The sequence below is a fragment of the Gadus chalcogrammus genome, chromosome 9, assembly GCF_026213295.1.
Source record: "Gadus chalcogrammus isolate NIFS_2021 chromosome 9, NIFS_Gcha_1.0, whole genome shotgun sequence".
In the NCBI taxonomy this organism is placed as follows: Eukaryota; Metazoa; Chordata; class Actinopteri; order Gadiformes; family Gadidae; genus Gadus; species Gadus chalcogrammus.
Genome location: NC_079420.1, coordinates 14,608,323 through 14,626,350, shown reverse-complemented (window position 1 = coordinate 14,626,350; position 18,028 = coordinate 14,608,323). Strand labels below are relative to the sequence as shown.

Genomic DNA, 18,028 nt, shown 5'->3' with positions numbered 1-18,028 from the left:
TGCATGGGAACATGAATAAATACACTGATTCCTTCCCACCCACAGCTGAAAATAGATAGTCAATTACACGACTAATTTCATTTTATCTCTCTTTAAAAATGTCATAAAGGCATCCTACTTAACATGCATTAGATGGCTCATTGGGCGCTAACATTTCAGTACAACTGGGATCACGAGCCATTTCTGTGTCCTGATGGAAATTGGGCCGCGTGTCGGTGGCTACGCCTCCCTGCCTGAAGCACCCCTTTGACCTCGCCTTCATTACGGCCACTGCCGCCATCACCCCGACCAGCAGCAGTCCTGCTGCCCACCCAGCGCCCAAAGCGTACCCGGGAACTCCAGGATGCGGAGCCAATGACGCGTCGCCCCTAACTTTAATCGGGGTCAATGCGACAGTCAAAACAATCTGCTGCTTGGAAATGCATACGTGGAGCCGGCCGTTGCCGTAGTCATTGTAATCATTGTAGCCGTCGTCCAAACCGTCATAGTCACTATGGTCACCATCGTCTTCTTCTTCTTCCTCTTTGTCTTCTGTGACTATACACCAGTATACCCCCGCGTCTTCTGCTGTCAGGCCTGATATTTTGAGGGAGAAACCGTCCTCGGACAGAACCATTCCACGCCTCGGGTTGCCTGTGCGGGCCGCAGCCTCGTCCGTGGTGTTCTGAATAAGGCTGGCTTCCCCAGACGCTCTGTCACGATGCCACTCTACGCTGGTGCCATCGCCAGGCGCTTTTTGATGTACATTGCATTCTAACAAGATATCTCCTCTTTCCACAATACTTATTTCTCTCGATTCCATCCTAGGGCAGAAAGCGATGAGGTACACCCTCTCCAGGGTGGGTGAGAAGCAGGAATACCGCCCCTTGTGTTCGTCAGAGGCAGCTGGAATGATCAGGAAACGGCTTTTCGATTCGATATCCCTCGAGATGTACATTTGACTGCCCTGCGTGCTGCCCTCACTTGATCCAGGAGACTTTATAGAGGTTTTGATCTTTCCCAACGGTGTCACCCAACTCTGGCTCTTGTTTTCAGACGAGCAGGGCAGTGCAACCCTGTCCCCATGCGAGGCATACATTGTCCTCGCATGAACATACCCTGGCTGGTATATAGTTTGAAAACTGAGGCAATCTTGACCCTTCATCACGACACAATAAAAGGAAAAAGAGTCCTGCAGCACACTGTTGGACACATGGAGCAACGCCCCGCCATCTCTTACCTCCACCGCACCCTGCTGGCGCGCAAACGACGGATCAAGTGGCACAGCTCCGGCCCGTAGGGAATAATTGCTGTACGGATCATAGTACCAGTGTATCGTGGTGCCAGCCAGGGCCCCGGCGCCGCCGTTGCACCGAACCTCCGCCCAGTCATCTTCCAACGCAGACATCTCCCCAAACTCAACCTTTTCCCTGCAGACTACCAGCTGTTTTCTGAGGTTGCTGACCAGCGTCTCATTCTGCCAGCACTCTGTCCTGTAGATACCTTCGTCCCGTGGATTCAGCTGACCCATCAGCAATCCAAGCATGGAGTTATAGTCTGTTATGTTGGCACGAACCTGGAGGTCTTCGGGAAAGTAGGAGAACCCCCCATCGGCTGAATAGTTGAAGTTGGTCTCCGGTCTCATACGACTTAAAGGCAACCATGTTATCTGCTCCAAAGCAAGAACCGATCTGGAAATCAGCTCCCTGGGCTTGAAATACAAATCCTGGCATTTCTGTGACTGCCATGTTGAGTGAAAGGAGGAGTAGAAGCACTGTTATCCTGAAGGGAAGTGGCATGTTGTCTTGCTATCCTTGGTCTGGCACAAACTGCTGTGGCATGCCCTTTTTGAATAACCTGCTTGGAGGTGTCACCTAGTTTCAGATGGTATCATGCTTCCTGCTCTTATTAAACATATTTGAAATTTAAACCAAAGAAAGCCAGAGACACCACTTCCCTCTGAGGTAACACACATGTAACTATGCACAATGAATTGAACAAAGAACTTCACTTAATTTAACTTTAAATGTTGGTTAAATGTTAATTTGAAAAAACAATGACAAATTAATTTGTATCAAATATAATTCCTTTAAATGAGAAATTTAAAAGTCAAATGAAATAAAGAGATTTAGATATGAAAGGATAGCGTTGCTTTGTCTTATCATGTGTAGTTGGACTGGTTTGACCCAGTAGGCGCAGCCTACCCTTTAACAAAACACTGTCATTATGCAATGCTTGATAAGCAATCATACCAGGCTTACAGGTTTCATGTGTTCACAATTTCAAACTGTAACATTTCTAATGGACATTTTTGAAATGACTCATATCTAGATTTGTGATAATCAGAATAATGTTTCATAAAAATCCTAACAGTTGCTTTAATATAGATACATATTTCAATTAATGAGGCAACAGAGACAATGAGGCAAAATTTAGAGACATACAGTAGACATTGAGAATAGGCTAGACAGACAGACAAGACTGACAGCCAGACAGACAGATAGATGGATATTCTTATTACTCTAGTGTGTCCACCTTGCCAATAAGGACTCGATAAGAACAAGAAAAATAAAAAAATTGAAAAGGCTGGATCATAACTATAGGCCTATTGTGGGTTAGTAATGTATTGCGTCGCAATACTTCTTGTCTCCACTATGTAGCGCTATAGGAAAACGAATTACATTTACAAAAGGAAAAAGAAAATCAGTTTCATAACAAGACATCCCACACAACTCGGCTTCGACCCCTGAGTAAGGATATTCTGCATCCCCCTGCCGTCTACGCTGCTTCTATAATCCCAACATCGAAGTGCTCCAATTAATAGCACACCGCTATCTGCGTAAGTGTGCCACACATTTATTTTCTTTGTTGCTAGAGTGTTAGAGTGTATACACTACCCGGCAACACGTTGCTACGCTACATGCTTGCTGTCACTGCACCTGTTTTTTTTAAGATCAGTGGGCTAAAAACCTTTCTTTAATGTGGAGGCTGATCACATCCCTGTGCCTACGGCATCCGCGAGGTACAGCGATTCAAATACATGAGCGGCTATGCACCACCCAACGTGCAGAAGAGAACCGGCATACAGTGGAAGCGCTATATCTACTGTCCGTAGACATCCAGAAGGTCAGAAAACTGAAGTGCTGGATCCTGTACCAAACCCCCACTTATGTTAATGAGGTAGCCGAACTGATGAGGGAAATGGGGGCTTCTGGCTCTATAGTTGCTGGGGTTCTAACTCAGTACCCCGAGGCGGTCCTCTGCCACCCTGAGCAAATGCAGGCTCAGCGGGACCTGTGGTTGTCGGTGTGTCCAAACCACAGAGAACTTGTTGGCGTCATTGAAAAATTCCCTGCCTCCTTTTTCACCTGTGCCAGCCACCACGCCAATCAGCGTGCCAACATAACATACTTCCGCCAATTGAACCTCAACAAGCGCATCATCACGAAGCTGATGTCTGGGGCTCCCATGAGCTTCAGCCGACCAGTAGACGACAACAAAAAGATGATCCAAACCCTCCAGGCAGCCTACCTGGAGCTGGGCGGAAAGGACACCAACGTGAAAATCTGGCTCCAGAAGCTGCTGAGCCAGAACCCGTTCGTCCTCCTCAAAGACCCGGAGCTGCTGAGGCACAACTTCCACTTCCTGACCCGGAAAGGCTTCACCACCTCCGAGCTGCTGGGCCTCCTCTCCAAGCTCAGGGGCTTCGTCACGGAGCTGAACCCCGACGCCATGCAGCGTACCCTGGCCTTCTCGCAGCGCACCCTGGGCTGCTCCGACGACCAGCTCCGGCACGTGGTCCTGGACTGCCCGGCGCTGCTGTACCACTCGGAGGTGGTGCTGGCGCAGCGCTTCCAGGGGCTGTCTGCGGTGGGCATCAGCGCGGCCCAGATCTTACAGGCTCCCACCGTCCTGGAGCTCACCACGGAGATTGTGAACCACCGCGTGCAGAGCCTGAGGTCGCACGGCTACGACATCCAGACCGGGGGGCTGGCGGCTCTCTGTGGCACCAAGAAGGACTTTGAGGCGAGCTACGGGAGGCTGCAGCTACGCAGAGAGAGGCCGATGTTTAACCCCGTCGCCCCTTTGAGGACGGACGACTGACGGGTCATGGTACCAGACTGAATAGGGGGACGGAAATTTGATGCTGTGAATGTAGTCTCTCTGTATTTATTTGAATCTGTGCGCAAGGACAGCTCCAGTGTGGTTGAGAGTCGGCCTGCTTATATAATACCAACAGTTAATTTGTGAGACAATTAAAGAGTTCTGAAGGTGAAAACACCTCAAACGTTTTGTGGAGAGATATATCTCCCTGCCAAGGGATGTATATATTATTTCAGGTTTTATATGTTGGTCCAGTTTTATGATAAGCTGATTTTGAAGTGCATTATATACAGAAGCATGACTTGCACCCATGTGACTTGATTCCACAATGTCTTGTTTTTTTTAAACGATATATGATGACTATGCTCTGTAAGGTGACCTTGGGTGTCTTGAAAGGCGTCTCTAAATTAAATGTATCATTATTATTATTATTACAATCTTGTTGTATTACTAAGTGCATCTCAGGGATAAAATGCAGTGTTCCAATACATTGTCATTTTACCAATGTAAAAGCCTGTCAGGTTATGCTTATTATGAGTTGTTTATAGTTAAGAACCGACAATACATTTGAATTCTAATATTCACCAGATACTCCATAAACTTGGTTGCCAATTGTGAGGAAGGCTCAATGGCATCCTCCCAGTACAAATGCAAATGTTAAATATGTCTGTCTGGAAAGTGTTTAACCTCCGATAACCTCCTGTCCTCTGCCCTCTCCCTCTGCGGTAACACATGGCACGTGTCAATATGATTGATGCATCCTCTAAACCCAGCTATACACTTAGGAATAAAAAGGAGCATCGGAAGTGACTGAAATCCCCTGACATGTTTTATTATTTTCTGATTTGAGGCACTTGAAATATAAATACAGAATAAATATTATTTTACATCAGCTTATCTTGATAGTGAATGTCTTTCTTATAAACTTCATACTTGTATTTGACCCCATTCTCTTCTTGGATTTCACTCGGCACGCCAGGAAATCTACAGTAATGCAAACAAAACCAACCATATAGATCAAGATCGTGGATTAACACATTTGTCATATCAATCGATGGTAACAATTGTTAAATTTAGTCTTTGTGAATTCATTGTACAACCCTACAGAATCCAAACAATCCCACACAAATATTAAAACAATATAAATACGTTTACTAAGCAGTTAGAGGGGATTCATAAATCATACCTGTCTTGCTTTTTAAATATCTGTCTGTCAAAATTGGGGAAGAAAACATCACAGTCAATGTTGGCCATGACATCCGTGAGGTATATCAGGTCACACCATGGGTGCATCAGGCTCTCCTGGTGGAAAAGAAAACAGAAACACAGACCTGTCAACAATGGTGCAACAGAACGTTCGGCTTTGTGCACCTTTTACACACTTTCAATGGCGTCACGTTACAATGAACAGCAACATGTTGGTAGTGTACCTTGTAGACCCCGGTGCCGCCGACGACCCAGATGGTTTCTATGATGTCACTGAGGGGAGGTGAGGCGGCCAGACGAATAGCCCCCTCGAGGTCCTCTCGTAGGTACTGTGCGTTATCTGGAACAACGCTACAAGAATAGAGACAGCGATGGACAGATGTCGGACATGGAAGCGATGTAGCCACATTAAATAGATTCACACTTTTTCTGTGTGGGCAGTAGGTCCTGAATAATAGTAGTGAACAGAGTTTCCTCTTAAATGATGGCTTGATGCAAATATTTACAAACTGGTTTATTTGGCGATTATTAATATCAAAAAGTTTGTGTGTATAAGAGCTTACCCTAAGGTTTTACTCAAAACCACATGTATAACATTCTCTTTGAGAAATTCCTCTTGTGAGAACCAGTTCAGTCTTCCCCACACCACCAAATTGAACATTCCTGTAGCAAGAAAAATATTAGATGAATGGATGGCTTACTACGGATCAAGCAAGGTAAGAAAACAAGCTACAATTCAAATATTGAAGGGTTATAATTGAGAATATTAGTCCTTTTTGAGAAGCATTATTTTTCGCCACGCTTGTCCCTCCAGCACAGATGCTGTGTATGGAGCCACTAAGAGAATCGGAATATTGCTTAATGTTGGATTTTAAGATTCAGGGGCGATTGGGGAAATATAGAGGAGGGTAGAATATTTTTGTTGATTTAAAAATTGTTAATTTGATATGTACATATTTTATGAGTTGGTAAGAAGCTTTACATAATACTCAGCAATTTTGGTTATTGCACTGATTTAGTTTGTTGTTCTGGGTAGTTAATACTCTTGACTGCACTCTCCATTCTAGCTTACATAGCGAGTGTATTGCCGTACTGCTTTTATGTCCTTTTTTCCCCAAGTTCATATCGCAAGTTTGTAATGATGTGGGGAGAAACTTGCATACACTCAGCATATTGGATTATTATTGCTGTTATACATTTTATATCCATGTTTTTTTTCTTCCGTGACCCCATTTCTATCTCTGAAGATGTTTGCGATCCCAACTTTTACTTTTGTGCATCTGCTTCCACACGAAAGGCGTTTACCAAATCAACATCTAGGCCTACTGGTATTATCAGTGTCCCGGTGGACGCATTCGGCATCGCTCTACTTCGGCTATGAATCATTAGGTAGTCAGTTTGTATGCAATATAGTTTCCCAAAAAAAAGAACATGGTTTGTTAAAATATATAGGTTTGTTTGCACACACTCCCCCATAAATCATACCAACTCAGAGGTTGTGTATCACTGGGCAAGCTTAATAGATCGATCGATGATTTTCAATACCTGGATGTGAGACTCGACTGAGGTTGTTCAAATAGTACTTGAACTCGTTCCTGTGGTAAAAAAAAAAATGTAAGGAAAGAATTATAATTGCATCGTAGTTTTTCAATGGGTTTTTGCTTCTGCCATACGTCACCATCATCATGTCATTTTACCTCTAGTCTAGACCCTGTCGACCTGCCATCGCTAAATACAAACACAGAAAGAGAGATTATTCATTTAACGTTCTTACGGTAAACTCCAAGGCAGCTTTCCATTCTTTCCGATTCCCAAATCATTGCATGCTGCCGCGATGAGACGAACGGGTTTCTTCTGTAGACTCATTTTGAACTGGTGTGTAGATTGTGCTCAGATCGAACCGAACAGGGGCGACAGGATCTGTCGACTGAGCTGCTGGAGGTGCGTCCAGCAAATGCACCGCCATGCATTTGATAAGGCTCCCCCCCCCCCCCCTCAAAGCATTTGGACGACCATAGCCGCAATCCAGGTCATAGGCTACTGTGTCATAAAGTGACCAGTTTTCTATTAGTATGGATATGGAAGGCGTGCGCAATTCGAGGGGTCCAGCCCTACCCTTACGTAACACAAATTGACACGTTAACGTAACAACAAATTACACGTGAACGTTACGAAAAATATGAATGCACACATACTGCAAACATACTGTCAATTCATTGCCAGTATGTTAGCATCATATTTCTCGTGTTTCTATGGTCATAATTCACGTAAAAAAAAACAGGCACATAAAGTGAATATGGAAAAGTTAGGCTACAGCTGGAGGTAAACGATGTAGGCTAGATGACGTGGTCTACATACTATAGATCAGAAAACACTATAGACATTATGCGACTGTCTAGTGTTTGTATCTGATCTATAGAAAGAATACGTAATTATTTTCATCGACACATCTGCGCACCCAGGGCCGGCGCTCGGCATAGGCGACCTAGGCTACGGCAAATGTGCTGGGGTCGCCCTCTGGTGGCGCCCTTAATTAGTCAATTATAATGTACGAAACAAACGGAGAATTCGGTGTAACACCGGCTCTGTGCGTACTGCGCACCCTCTGGTGCGGCAGCCGCAACAGCTACTCTTTTCACGAATTTCCCGCGGGATCAATAAAGTACAATCCTATTCCTTATCTTATTTTATAGTAGGCTACATTATATTCTTCTCTCATAAAGAATACGTGATAGTATAATTTCGGCGTGCTTGTCTCACAGCATAAGTCTAACTTTGAAGTAGGCCTACACCTTAGGGACCATGGTCCTATTCAAGTTACAAGGTACAAGGCTCATAACATAGGCCTACGCATAATATTTCTCTCGTGCTTCTAGTGACTTAATCATATCCTAAAGTTATCTTATGTTAAGATATTCACATGACCAACGTGAATAAGGATATGCAAAGCAACAGCTCGAGTTATAATTGGATGTTCACAGTTTCTTGATTGAGTGATGTTTAGTTAGTTAGTTCAACTGCCCGTGGGGTTTTCTCCAGTAGCGCCGAGATCGTTTATTGGCCTGTGGCACGTGCCACCGCGACCACTGACATACCATGCCGTTCAGGAACGGCACATGCCGTTCAGGTGGTGGCCTAAGGCATGCCGTTCTGGAACGGTAACTGCCGTTCAGGTGGAACGGCAACTACTTCTCGCCGGCCAACATAATAAAACAATTCAAATACTTTAATAATTAGCCTTTTTCTTACTCGTATTGCATGCTTATTAAATGTAGCCTATACTCTGTTTAAGTTCATCTCCCTCGAAAAGTAGTTCCCTTTAGAACTACTGTGAATAACGTTAGCTCAGCTGTAGGTAACTCGTTTCTATAGCAACCACACAAGGCTGCAACTGATCAATAGTTTAATGACGCAGTTGTTACATTGTATCTAAACGATACAAGCGGCGTATTGATCTACTGTGCTCAGTCAGCAGCAAGTAGAACCGACAAGTCAGCGGGCAATATGCCGGATTAATGCACCCCTCCCAGCCAATCAGAATCGATCATTCTTAAATGAAGTAGAATAATTGCAGTTAACGCAGTTACATTTTAATTTCTAAAATTACTTTTGGTAGCGTTCACTCAAGCTGCATTTTCCAAAGCATCTCTGAAGATCAAGTAATGCAGAGCTTTTTTGTTACTAATCACTTATTCTTATCTCATATGGGGCATGAATCATGCGGGCTCCTTTGGACCTTTTGACCCCAGACTTGAAAAACGTGTCCACAGGCTAGCTGTGTTTACATTCCTTAAGGCAATTTCCATCACCATTCCATTGTGTAAAACTGAACAACCCTGGCTGTGACACAAAATGTCCAAATGAGGCCTGACATGTTACCATGTCAATGAGTCTTGCGTTAAGATGGCAAAATATGACTTGTTAACATGAGCAAACATTTAACATGCAAAATTCGGACATGGTAACGCAACATTTATATGTTGCGTTACCATGTTATGAATGGCCTTCCATTCTTAGGGAGTATAGGGAATGTGAAGTTTACTTCACACCCAGTGGCGGTTTTAGGCACGGTCGAACCAGGCAGCCGCCCGTGGCGCAAAAATTTGTGGGGGGCGCCAAATCACATGGGGGGCACCACGAGCAGTAAAAAGGGTTAGGGTTAGGGTTAGCCTACTTCAATGAATTACTAGCTTTTTTTATGCTAGTCCGTACTGTTTCACAAGATGAGACATTACTTCAAATAGTTGCCGTTTAGCACTATTTCAGAGGTGTGCGACACGCGACAAAGTGCAAAGTCCTTGACTATGTCATTTTGGTTCATGCCGGCTCGTGCAGTTCCCAAACTGTGACTATAAATTAGGTATGACTTGTGCACTTTTATTTCAGACCAAAACAAAAAAGCTCTGCATTACTTGATCTTCAGAGATGCTTTGGAAAATGCAGCTTGAGTGAACGCTACCAAACCACTTGATCATTAAAGCAGCTTTGCTACTGAAAAGAAAACAGCAACACTACCACCACTGAGTAATGTAGGTAAAGAGAGCAGAACAGAGTTGAAATGGAGGCTAGAACCACCTTATCACCGGTGCCTCTTGTCCTCTCTTGGCCTGATGTAGGGGATTGTTGTAGCTGTATTGCCACAAGGAGAACAGGTTTGGTGTGGTGCATCGTGGTACAATTGCTGTGTGTGGGTCGGCTTAGCTCAGGAGGTAGAGCAGTTGTCTTGTAACCGAAAGGTTGCTAGTTCGATCCCTAGCTGCGTCGATGTGCGTCTGACGAGCTGGCTGTCGCCTTGCATGGTTGACTCTGCCGTCGGTGTGTCAATGTGTGTATTAACCGATGTAAGTCGCTCTGGATAAAAGCGTCTGCCAAAAAAAATGCACTGATTACTATCGCTCTGCTGCTGAAGGGACACCTGTGCGAAGCCAGCACATCGTTTAGTGGGTGAGAGTCATTGAGAGTCACAGATGCTACTCAGCTTGCACAGAATCATCTTCTCTGACACCACTTCCAGAGAATCACACTCTGCCACCCAGTACTGAGCCAGCCTTACTGATTATTGATTCTGCTGGCATCCATTGACTTCACCCTACTCAAGACAAGGTCATAAATAGCCATTAAATGATCGGAGCCAGGGCAGAAAGTAGAGTCGGCTCTGGCCCTTTACGTACCCCCTAAATGGAGACAGATGCAGGCATTGCTTTCATCCTGTTGAAGTCCACCACTCCTTCGTCCTTCCAGTGTTCAGCTGCAGGTTGGCGACGGAGGAGTCCATAACACCTCTGTACTCAGCCTTCGTCCTCTCGCTGATGCAGTTGTCAGTGATGAGATGTTGAGGTTGAACAGGACAGATGGATTTGTACTCCCAGGGGACACTGGGCACTGAAGCTCATAATCCCCCTCCCCAGCCAGTAAATCCCTAATTCAATATTTTAAGCTCCCACCATGATCATGGCCTGTCATATCAAACCTGACCATAATAACATGCCATTTGTTCAAAGGTTGAACAACCAGTCCAGCTGAGCATATTTGCTTATAAAGTTCCATGGGCCAAGTACGATTACACTCACAAAACAAACAACAAAGAATCAGAAAACACCCAAGGCAGGCTATAACTTTAGACAATGGCAATTATATACAATGCTGCAACATATATTGCAGCATCACCACTACCCAAGCCGTCTCCCCATAACACAGCCAACCATGGTACTTTATTTTCTTATTATCCAGATCAAGGGAATGGTTCAAGCATTGTCGTATTCTGTGGAGCCTGACATTTCCATTTTTTTTGCTCTCATCGCGCAGCCCTTTTGAGCTCAACTTGAGATCGGCCGGCGTCTGCTGATGAATTTTATTTATTGTACTTGGATAAAGGTTATAGCGTTCAGGAGCAGACCTGACATAGACAGTGAAACCCATTCAGTAGTGTGTATACGACTTAAAATGTAAATATCTCAATCAACACAGAAAACATAATTATAGTAACATAAGTAGGTCTCCTTTAACCAACATATGAAGATATATTTTAAGTCATAATCCATATTAATTATTGTTAACTCGGTTTGGAAATTAAATTAGTTCTGTAATTTGATAATACCATGTCAAGGATGGATATTATTTATTTATAAAATTTCATGTGATATTTATAGTAGTATTAAACAGTCACGTTAGCATACAGAGAAATCATATTTGTCTTTCGTAGTTTATTTTTGATTAAATAATGAATAACTATAGTGTTTCATACAGTCACGGTTAAATTGTAGCGTAAGGCAAAATAATATTGTATTTGTATTCAAGGAGTAGGACAATCATTTATTCATTTCTTGGACATTGTGTGTGTGTGTGTGTGTGTGTGTGTGTGTGTGTGTGTGTGTGTGTGTGTGTGTGTGTGTGTGTGTGTGTGTGTGTGTGTGTGTGTGTGTGTGTGTGTGTGTGTGTGTGTGTGTGTGGTCACTCTATGTGGTTGGTCATGATAATGCAATCATGCATTACCTGTCAGATTGTTAGAACGCTGGACTGTGTTCACACAGTTTTGTTCGTCTCATGGAGGACTGAATGTTTTAATGATTGATTAAGTTGGCGTGCTTGGTGATTAAAGTTAATTATTAATATATTTTTGTGGGGATGACATCAATCTATGATGTCGTCTCTTTCCTTTCCCCCTCACTGCCCCCTATCCCTGGTGTGTCCCTTCAGACATGTGGCTGGGGCAAAACCATGGCTGGGTCCCCTTCAGTAAGGCTGGAGGTTTACCTCTAGTGCAGTCTTATTACAGCGCAATTAACCTCTGCTGTGCCTTCCTTTGTTTGACTTGCAGTGCTAATGTTCATGTCCTGGTGAATCTGCTCATCCACCCAGGTTGACCCCTCTAATAAAGAGGAGATAGTCTGGATAGGGGTCTTACCTGACCAGATATCTGGGCTGAACTGATCAGATACGATTTGCCATCCTATCTGGTCAGAAATGAAGGGGTCACAACCTACTATTTAGTAGACTGAACACATGCTTTTACCCAATGCTATTTTAGCTCTGATTTAAGCAACATTAGGGTGCGGCTCGGGGAATGGCTCTGACTCAATCAGGAAACGAAAGCGAAAATGGAGAAGTTAACAATATTTGAGTAGGAACAAAATTAAAATAAACGTTATAACATGGGTTTGCTCAATTTATTGTTTTTCGTTTAAAGGCTGTTAGGTTTCTTGCTGAAAGATGGCAACCGGTAGACTGCAGACACTAGGGATCAAACCTTTTTAGTGGTAGTTGAAAACCGCCTGCCCACTACACTTTATGTGACTGACTTACCTGACAAACTGACACGTGCATTGCATCCGGACTAACCACCATCACATTGGTCTATTGAAACCGGTTTCTCAGACATGTGTCTTAGACTGCATTCCAAAATATAAACGACAGCAATTATTTTAAATGATTGCTTTGTTTAGTCTGCTTTCACAGCCGGCGGAGTCGTAGAGTGTAAAGCATTAAGATCCAGTTTGGCGCTCTCTACTGGTCCTCTGATACTGACCATGTCCTGTGTGTCATCAGCCCTGAACCCTGGCAGGATCCGGAGTGTGTAGCAGCAGCCAAGGAAACACTTCGACTGATAAGATACAGAATTACAGCCCGCAGGGTATCCAATAGTGAATTGGAGGAGAGGTGTATTTCAAAATGAACAATCTGTCGCTCGAGGGATGATGGGTGTTCTTTGTGTTCGTCTTCAATATTGATAAGCAAGCAACAACAACAGACATAACACAACCCTTTGCATCATACATGTGTATGAAGTAGCTTGGAACTGCATAGGGAATAAAAGCTTTGTTGAATGCTTTGCGACCTTGCAGCTGACAAATATTTTGGTTGTAAACGGCAAACGACATTCAATATGAATGAGACCTTATTGACCAACACTAAGAGTCGGTAATATATACTATGTAGTCTACGTTTGTAAGCCCATATAAGCCTATATGATCAAAAGTGAGCTGTGAGGTCATTATAAATTATTTACAAATAACTGTTTAGTCATTTGAATCTCATTAACATGATGAAAAACTTGCTGTTTGTGGTCAGATTGTTTTGACTGTTGTTGCTATCTTTGTACACCAGGGTTCACTGTTGCTCTAGAAATAATGCCCCAGTACATCTATAAAGAACATTGTCAAGTAAGTATTTAATCGAAAAGTATACATTAACAAAAGGCATGCATGAAAAATCAATTAAAATTGATAGCGTGCAAGTTCTGCTGTTTAACAATAAGATCATCTACTACTCTTCCTAATTTGCTCCCGACTCTTGACCGGAGGCCTTTATGTTGCTGTCATGGCCACCATTTTTCAACCTAATGGTTGTTTAATTCAGGAATAAAAAAGAGCATTATAGAAAAGGTATAAGGTAGGCTACGACCACGACTAACTGCAAGAATGGGGATCGTATAAAATAACCCTATGGAACGGAGATCACCTAGAGAAATGCATTATGCATACCATCAATTATTCAAGCACCTGAGTCATGTTACCATCAGATATGCTGCTAGAAAATAAAAAGCAGCTTCCCTGAAAGAGTGTCTTCTCTAAACATAGCAATAGTGCTGCTGCCTTACCGCATCACCTTGTGAGATAGCCATGCATGCAAAATAGCTGCCGTGAGGAGCCCTATCTCCAATAGAGTTCTCTTTAAGTTGCAGAAGAGCTGCAGCCGCCCCAAACTGTTTTGAGTCATTCCAAGTGCGCATTGGCTGCGCGCCGCACGGAGATCTCAACGGGCCCCGCCTCCAACTGTCAGAGACTATGCGTAAAACACCAAGTGAGCGCCTAGCAGCACTGTTGATCCTCGACTCGGATGAATGTCTCAGATAAGATTGAAACACAGAACGACGTGGGCTATATAAAATACAGTGGACCTTTAAAACAGAAGGTTCTTCACTGGATTTAGCACAACGGTGTAAGAACGACGTTCAAATCCATTTAATGTGGAATATTTTACCCAACTTATCCCACAGCCTTTAGTTTGCAGTATGAAGTGCAGCTATGGCAAGCAGGAGTAACAAGTCCGTGGCAAGAACGCTGGAGGATTTGACGCTCGACTCGGGTTATGGTGGAGCCGCGGACTCCTTCAGGTCGTCCAGTGCGTCGCTGTGCTGTTCCGAGGCACACGCAACTCATGCGCATGGGGGCAACAATCACTGGCCTTTAACCGACTCCTCGATGCACAGTCGACACAACAGTCTGGACACTGTCAACACCGTTCTGGTCGAAGACGCCGAGACCCTGGAGTGCTCCGGGCGGTGCGTTAAGCTACCCGAGCTAGAGGACGAGGTACCATGGAGCCTCGGGGAAGTGGCGAGCGCGCTCCAGCGGGACGAGGAAACCCGGCTACCAACCCTCCCGCAGGGCGTCCTGCTCCGGCTCTCCACACTGGTCAGCCGCGCGCTGGTGCGCATCGCCAAAGAAGCGCAGCGGCTGAGTTTGCGCTACGCCAAATGCACAAAGTACGAGATCCAAAGCGCCATCAAGATCGTCCTTTCGTGGACGGTTTCGGTGAACTGTATCGCCGCCGCCGTGAGCGCCTTGTCTCTGTACAACATGAGCACCGAGGACAAGTTTAGCCGCGGCAAGGCGGTGCGGTGCGGACTCGTGTTCAACGTGGGGAAGTTCTTCAAGTGGATGGTGGACAGCGGCGTTGCCGTCAGGATACACGAGCACGCCGCTATTTACTTGTGTGCGTGCATGGAGAGCCTCTTCCGGGAGGTGTACACGCGAGTGTTGCGCAGTGCGCTTTTGGAGAAAGATAACGGAATTCCTAAATTCACCCTGGAGTCCATGGCGCAGGTGATCAACAGTGACGCTGAGATATGGGGGCTACTTCAGCCCTACCAACATCTCATTTGTGGGAAGAATGCAAATGGTGAGTTATCAGTCGTTGGTTGAAGTTCACTACAAACACACACTTGTCTTTTATCACAAGTGCACTTGACGTTACGCACATGATGCCAATAGTTCAAAATGCCATATCATACCGAGTTCCTGGCAAACCGAGGATTGATTGTCTCCCTATCGACATTATTGCATACCATTGACTTGTAAACATGTAGAATATTTGAATAGTTGGGAAGTGGCTGACTTTTATCCAGCACTGTATCACAGGTCTCAAATTGCTTCACTGGTCCATGATGTGCAGATAAGATTTTACTTCACCCCCCTAACCTCAAAACCCTCAAACAAACAACAAGGAAAAACTCCCCAAAACCACTTGGGGGCAAGAAAATCCATGAGAGGGTTCTGAGTAATATCCCTGCTAGGATGGCCATCCCACCATGCATGGCTGGCCTGGAAGCCCTTATATAAGCCCGCCTGCATTTAGATGAACACAACGAGACAAAACACAACTTGAAAGACAATTCCAGTAATGAAGCAATATCAAATTCATAGTAAAATAGATTAACAAAACCACAAGCACAATCAAATCATAAAGGTCATCAATAATAATTTGTGGTCGTAGGGTTATATATGTTTCGGAGGAAAGAAAAAGATGGAAGTCCCATTGGTGCAGAATTGCATGAAGGTTCTAGCAGAGCCATAACCACCCAGAATACTGCCAATTATCTTTAAACTCTAGCCGATAAGTCTCAACATGTAACATTCATGTTTAAACATGCTAGTGTCAAGGGTTAGCATCCAGACCAGAATCTACTGTCTTACTATAACCAGCCCCCTAGAACATCTGTTCTCCGAATATGATAAAGCCCCTCTGTTTGTGACATGTATGTTTTTTAGAGGCATGTATTTGTGCAAGCAAGATAAATGGTGTCCTGCACAGCGGCGGTGTGTTCCCCTTTAACCCTGTGAATAAGAACCTGCGTTATTCTGCCTCACGCGACCGCTGCTGCTGTGAATGTGCTGCTGTGGCCTGTACTCCAACAGGTTTATGTAATATACGGCCTGGGGGGGCAGGGGGGGGGGGCAGAGTAGTGTGTCCATGTGCTTCTCTTTATAATGTAGGCAGATGCAAATAGGAGATGTGGGTAGAGGGGGATGAGAGAGAGAGAGAGAGAGAGCAAACAGACCAGTGAAATAGATAGAGGGACACAAGCTGCTACAGGTCATGCCTCATATCTCGCTGGGGTGTGTAAGTGTATAAATGCTCATTTCCTCTAGACTTTTTGTAGTCAGCGACTCCCATAAATCAAGCCGCGCTGGTCATGGGCACAGCAGCGATGGGGCTCCTGCAGTGTTTCCTCCTCAAACAGAGCACATATTAAACCAAAACAACAGCGGACTGACAGAGAAGAGGGACATGCAATGTGAACACATTACCATAACAGATGTTGCTCTATAAACTCCGTCATTACTCAATTCAGCTGGCATAATCGCATCTGTACAGGGGATGGACAAGGGTTCACTGATGAATGGGGCCGGTGTATGCGTGGTGGTTTTTGCATTCCAAATCAAGTGTATGAAATACTTTATGGCACTCACTGTGTAGGTTCAACTTAAAATTTAGTTTAAATAATATATTTGACAAAGCATCATGGCACAGAGATTATGAATTCAAACAATATGTGCATAATGCTTAAGCTATAATAAGCATTGTTATGTTATTTGTAGTTGCTATGACGACAAAGAGATTCAGGTGTTGAAAGAATTAGCATGAAAATCAGAAAATTGTCATTTGACAGCTGGTTTAATCTAAAAGTCTCCAGTTGTTAACAAAGGATCACAAAATGATGAAAGTGTCTGGCTCGACGCATCATGTCACCCTGAGTAAAAGAAAACAACAGCTGACATGCGTCTTGAATCCATGATCCAGTCACTGCTGTGCCAGTAAAGGCCAGCTCAGTGACAGCACCTCAGCAGAGCCAAAGAGACACTCCATCTTAGAAAAGATTGACCTTATAACCCAACCACTGCCTGCCTGCCACAGCAATACCGCATCCTGACGCCCTGTCCGCTCTTCCTCTCAGCCATTTTGAAGTAATTGAAGCCATTTTTCAATATTATGATAATCGCCCCACCCACCCCGCCAGTGACCGCATTTTCGTATCGAAGGGCCCCGCCATGCCTAACTTTATTGCATCTCATCAGCCAGAGCAATCTCCCTCTGTTGGTGCTGTGTCAATTCATCAACCTGGTGTCTACCAAACTCAATGCTCATTCTTGTTGATGATATTTCACATAATCTCGCCGTCATCATCTTCTCGTCGAGCTGTTATTCTTTAGGATCTGCCAGGCTTCAAATTGAAATAGTCCTCATGGGTGAGATGTTCCTATGCTTCATGGTTGCGCTGTTCTCATGTACCTTCAGTCATACCTGCCCGAACCCTAATGTGGTTGTTCTCACATACGGTGGCTCGCACGTTCACACCGGCACACGCAGCATATGGTCGGCCTGCATGCCACCGCACAACAGTAGGCCAAAGCAAGCACGCACACACATGCACACAAAAAATGTACAAACACACACACACACACGCACGCATGCACATACACTCTGAGGCTGTATCGTCAGTAGGCCAAAGCTTGCATGCACACAACACACACACACACACACACACACACACACACACACACACACACACACACACACACACACACACACACACACACACACACACACACACACGTACACACGTGCCACACACGCTGCCACACATACACTCTGGTTATATCATCAGTAGGCCAAAGCTAGCGCACAAACACAAATACACACAAATGCACACACGCACATACAAACACACAAACACACA

The 18,028-nt window shown here is 44.5% G+C and overlaps 3 protein-coding genes across 3 annotated transcripts in view; 2 read left to right on the top strand and 1 right to left on the bottom strand.

The window, feature by feature from the left end:
• The first annotated feature begins 2,683 nt into the window (after positions 1 to 2,683).
• Positions 2,684 to 5,505, top strand: mterf2 (mitochondrial transcription termination factor 2). The gene has a single exon (XM_056599183.1). It carries the CDS (start codon positions 2,959 to 2,961, stop codon positions 4,081 to 4,083), a length of 1,125 nt encoding a protein of 374 aa, XP_056455158.1. The 5' UTR covers positions 2,684 to 2,958; the 3' UTR covers positions 4,084 to 5,505.
• Positions 4,896 to 10,789, bottom strand: zgc:153031. Its single transcript, XM_056599196.1, has 6 exons — positions 7,064 to 10,789; positions 6,835 to 6,884; positions 5,853 to 5,952; positions 5,514 to 5,640; positions 5,270 to 5,385; positions 4,896 to 5,067 (listed from the first exon to the last, which is right to left on the bottom strand). The coding sequence occupies exons 1-6, from the start codon at positions 7,153 to 7,155 to the stop codon at positions 4,968 to 4,970; spliced, it is 585 nt and encodes a 194-aa protein (XP_056455171.1). The 5' UTR covers positions 7,156 to 10,789; the 3' UTR covers positions 4,896 to 4,967.
• Positions 10,790 to 14,083: 3,294 nt separating this feature from the next.
• The window catches only part of btbd11b (BTB (POZ) domain containing 11b), a 51,784-nt gene continuing 47,839 nt past the window's right edge, over positions 14,084 to 18,028 (top strand). Inside the window, exon 1 of the mRNA XM_056599157.1 lies at positions 14,084 to 15,189. Coding sequence (XP_056455132.1) covers positions 14,313 to 15,189 — 877 coding nt within the window. The 5' untranslated portion in view covers positions 14,084 to 14,312. The remainder of the gene's footprint in view (positions 15,190 to 18,028) is intronic.

What these genes read in the sequence shown, in the direction of transcription:
- mterf2 (XM_056599183.1), top strand. Translation starts at nt 2,959, where the DNA reads ATGTGGAGGCTGATCACATCCCTGTGCCTACGGCATCCGCGAGGTACA.
- zgc:153031 (XM_056599196.1), bottom strand. Translation starts at nt 7,155, where the DNA reads ATGAGTCTACAGAAGAAACCCGTTCGTCTCATCGCGGCAGCATGCAAT. An exon ending in AAGCTGCCTTGGAGTTTACC is followed by an intron (nt 6,885 to 7,063) that starts GTAAGAACGTTA and finishes TTTTTACCACAG; the next exon opens with GAACGAGTTCAAGTACTATT. An exon ending in ATATTTAAAAAGCAAGACAG is followed by an intron (nt 5,068 to 5,269) that starts GTATGATTTATG and finishes GCATTACTGTAG; the next exon opens with ATTTCCTGGCGTGCCGAGTG.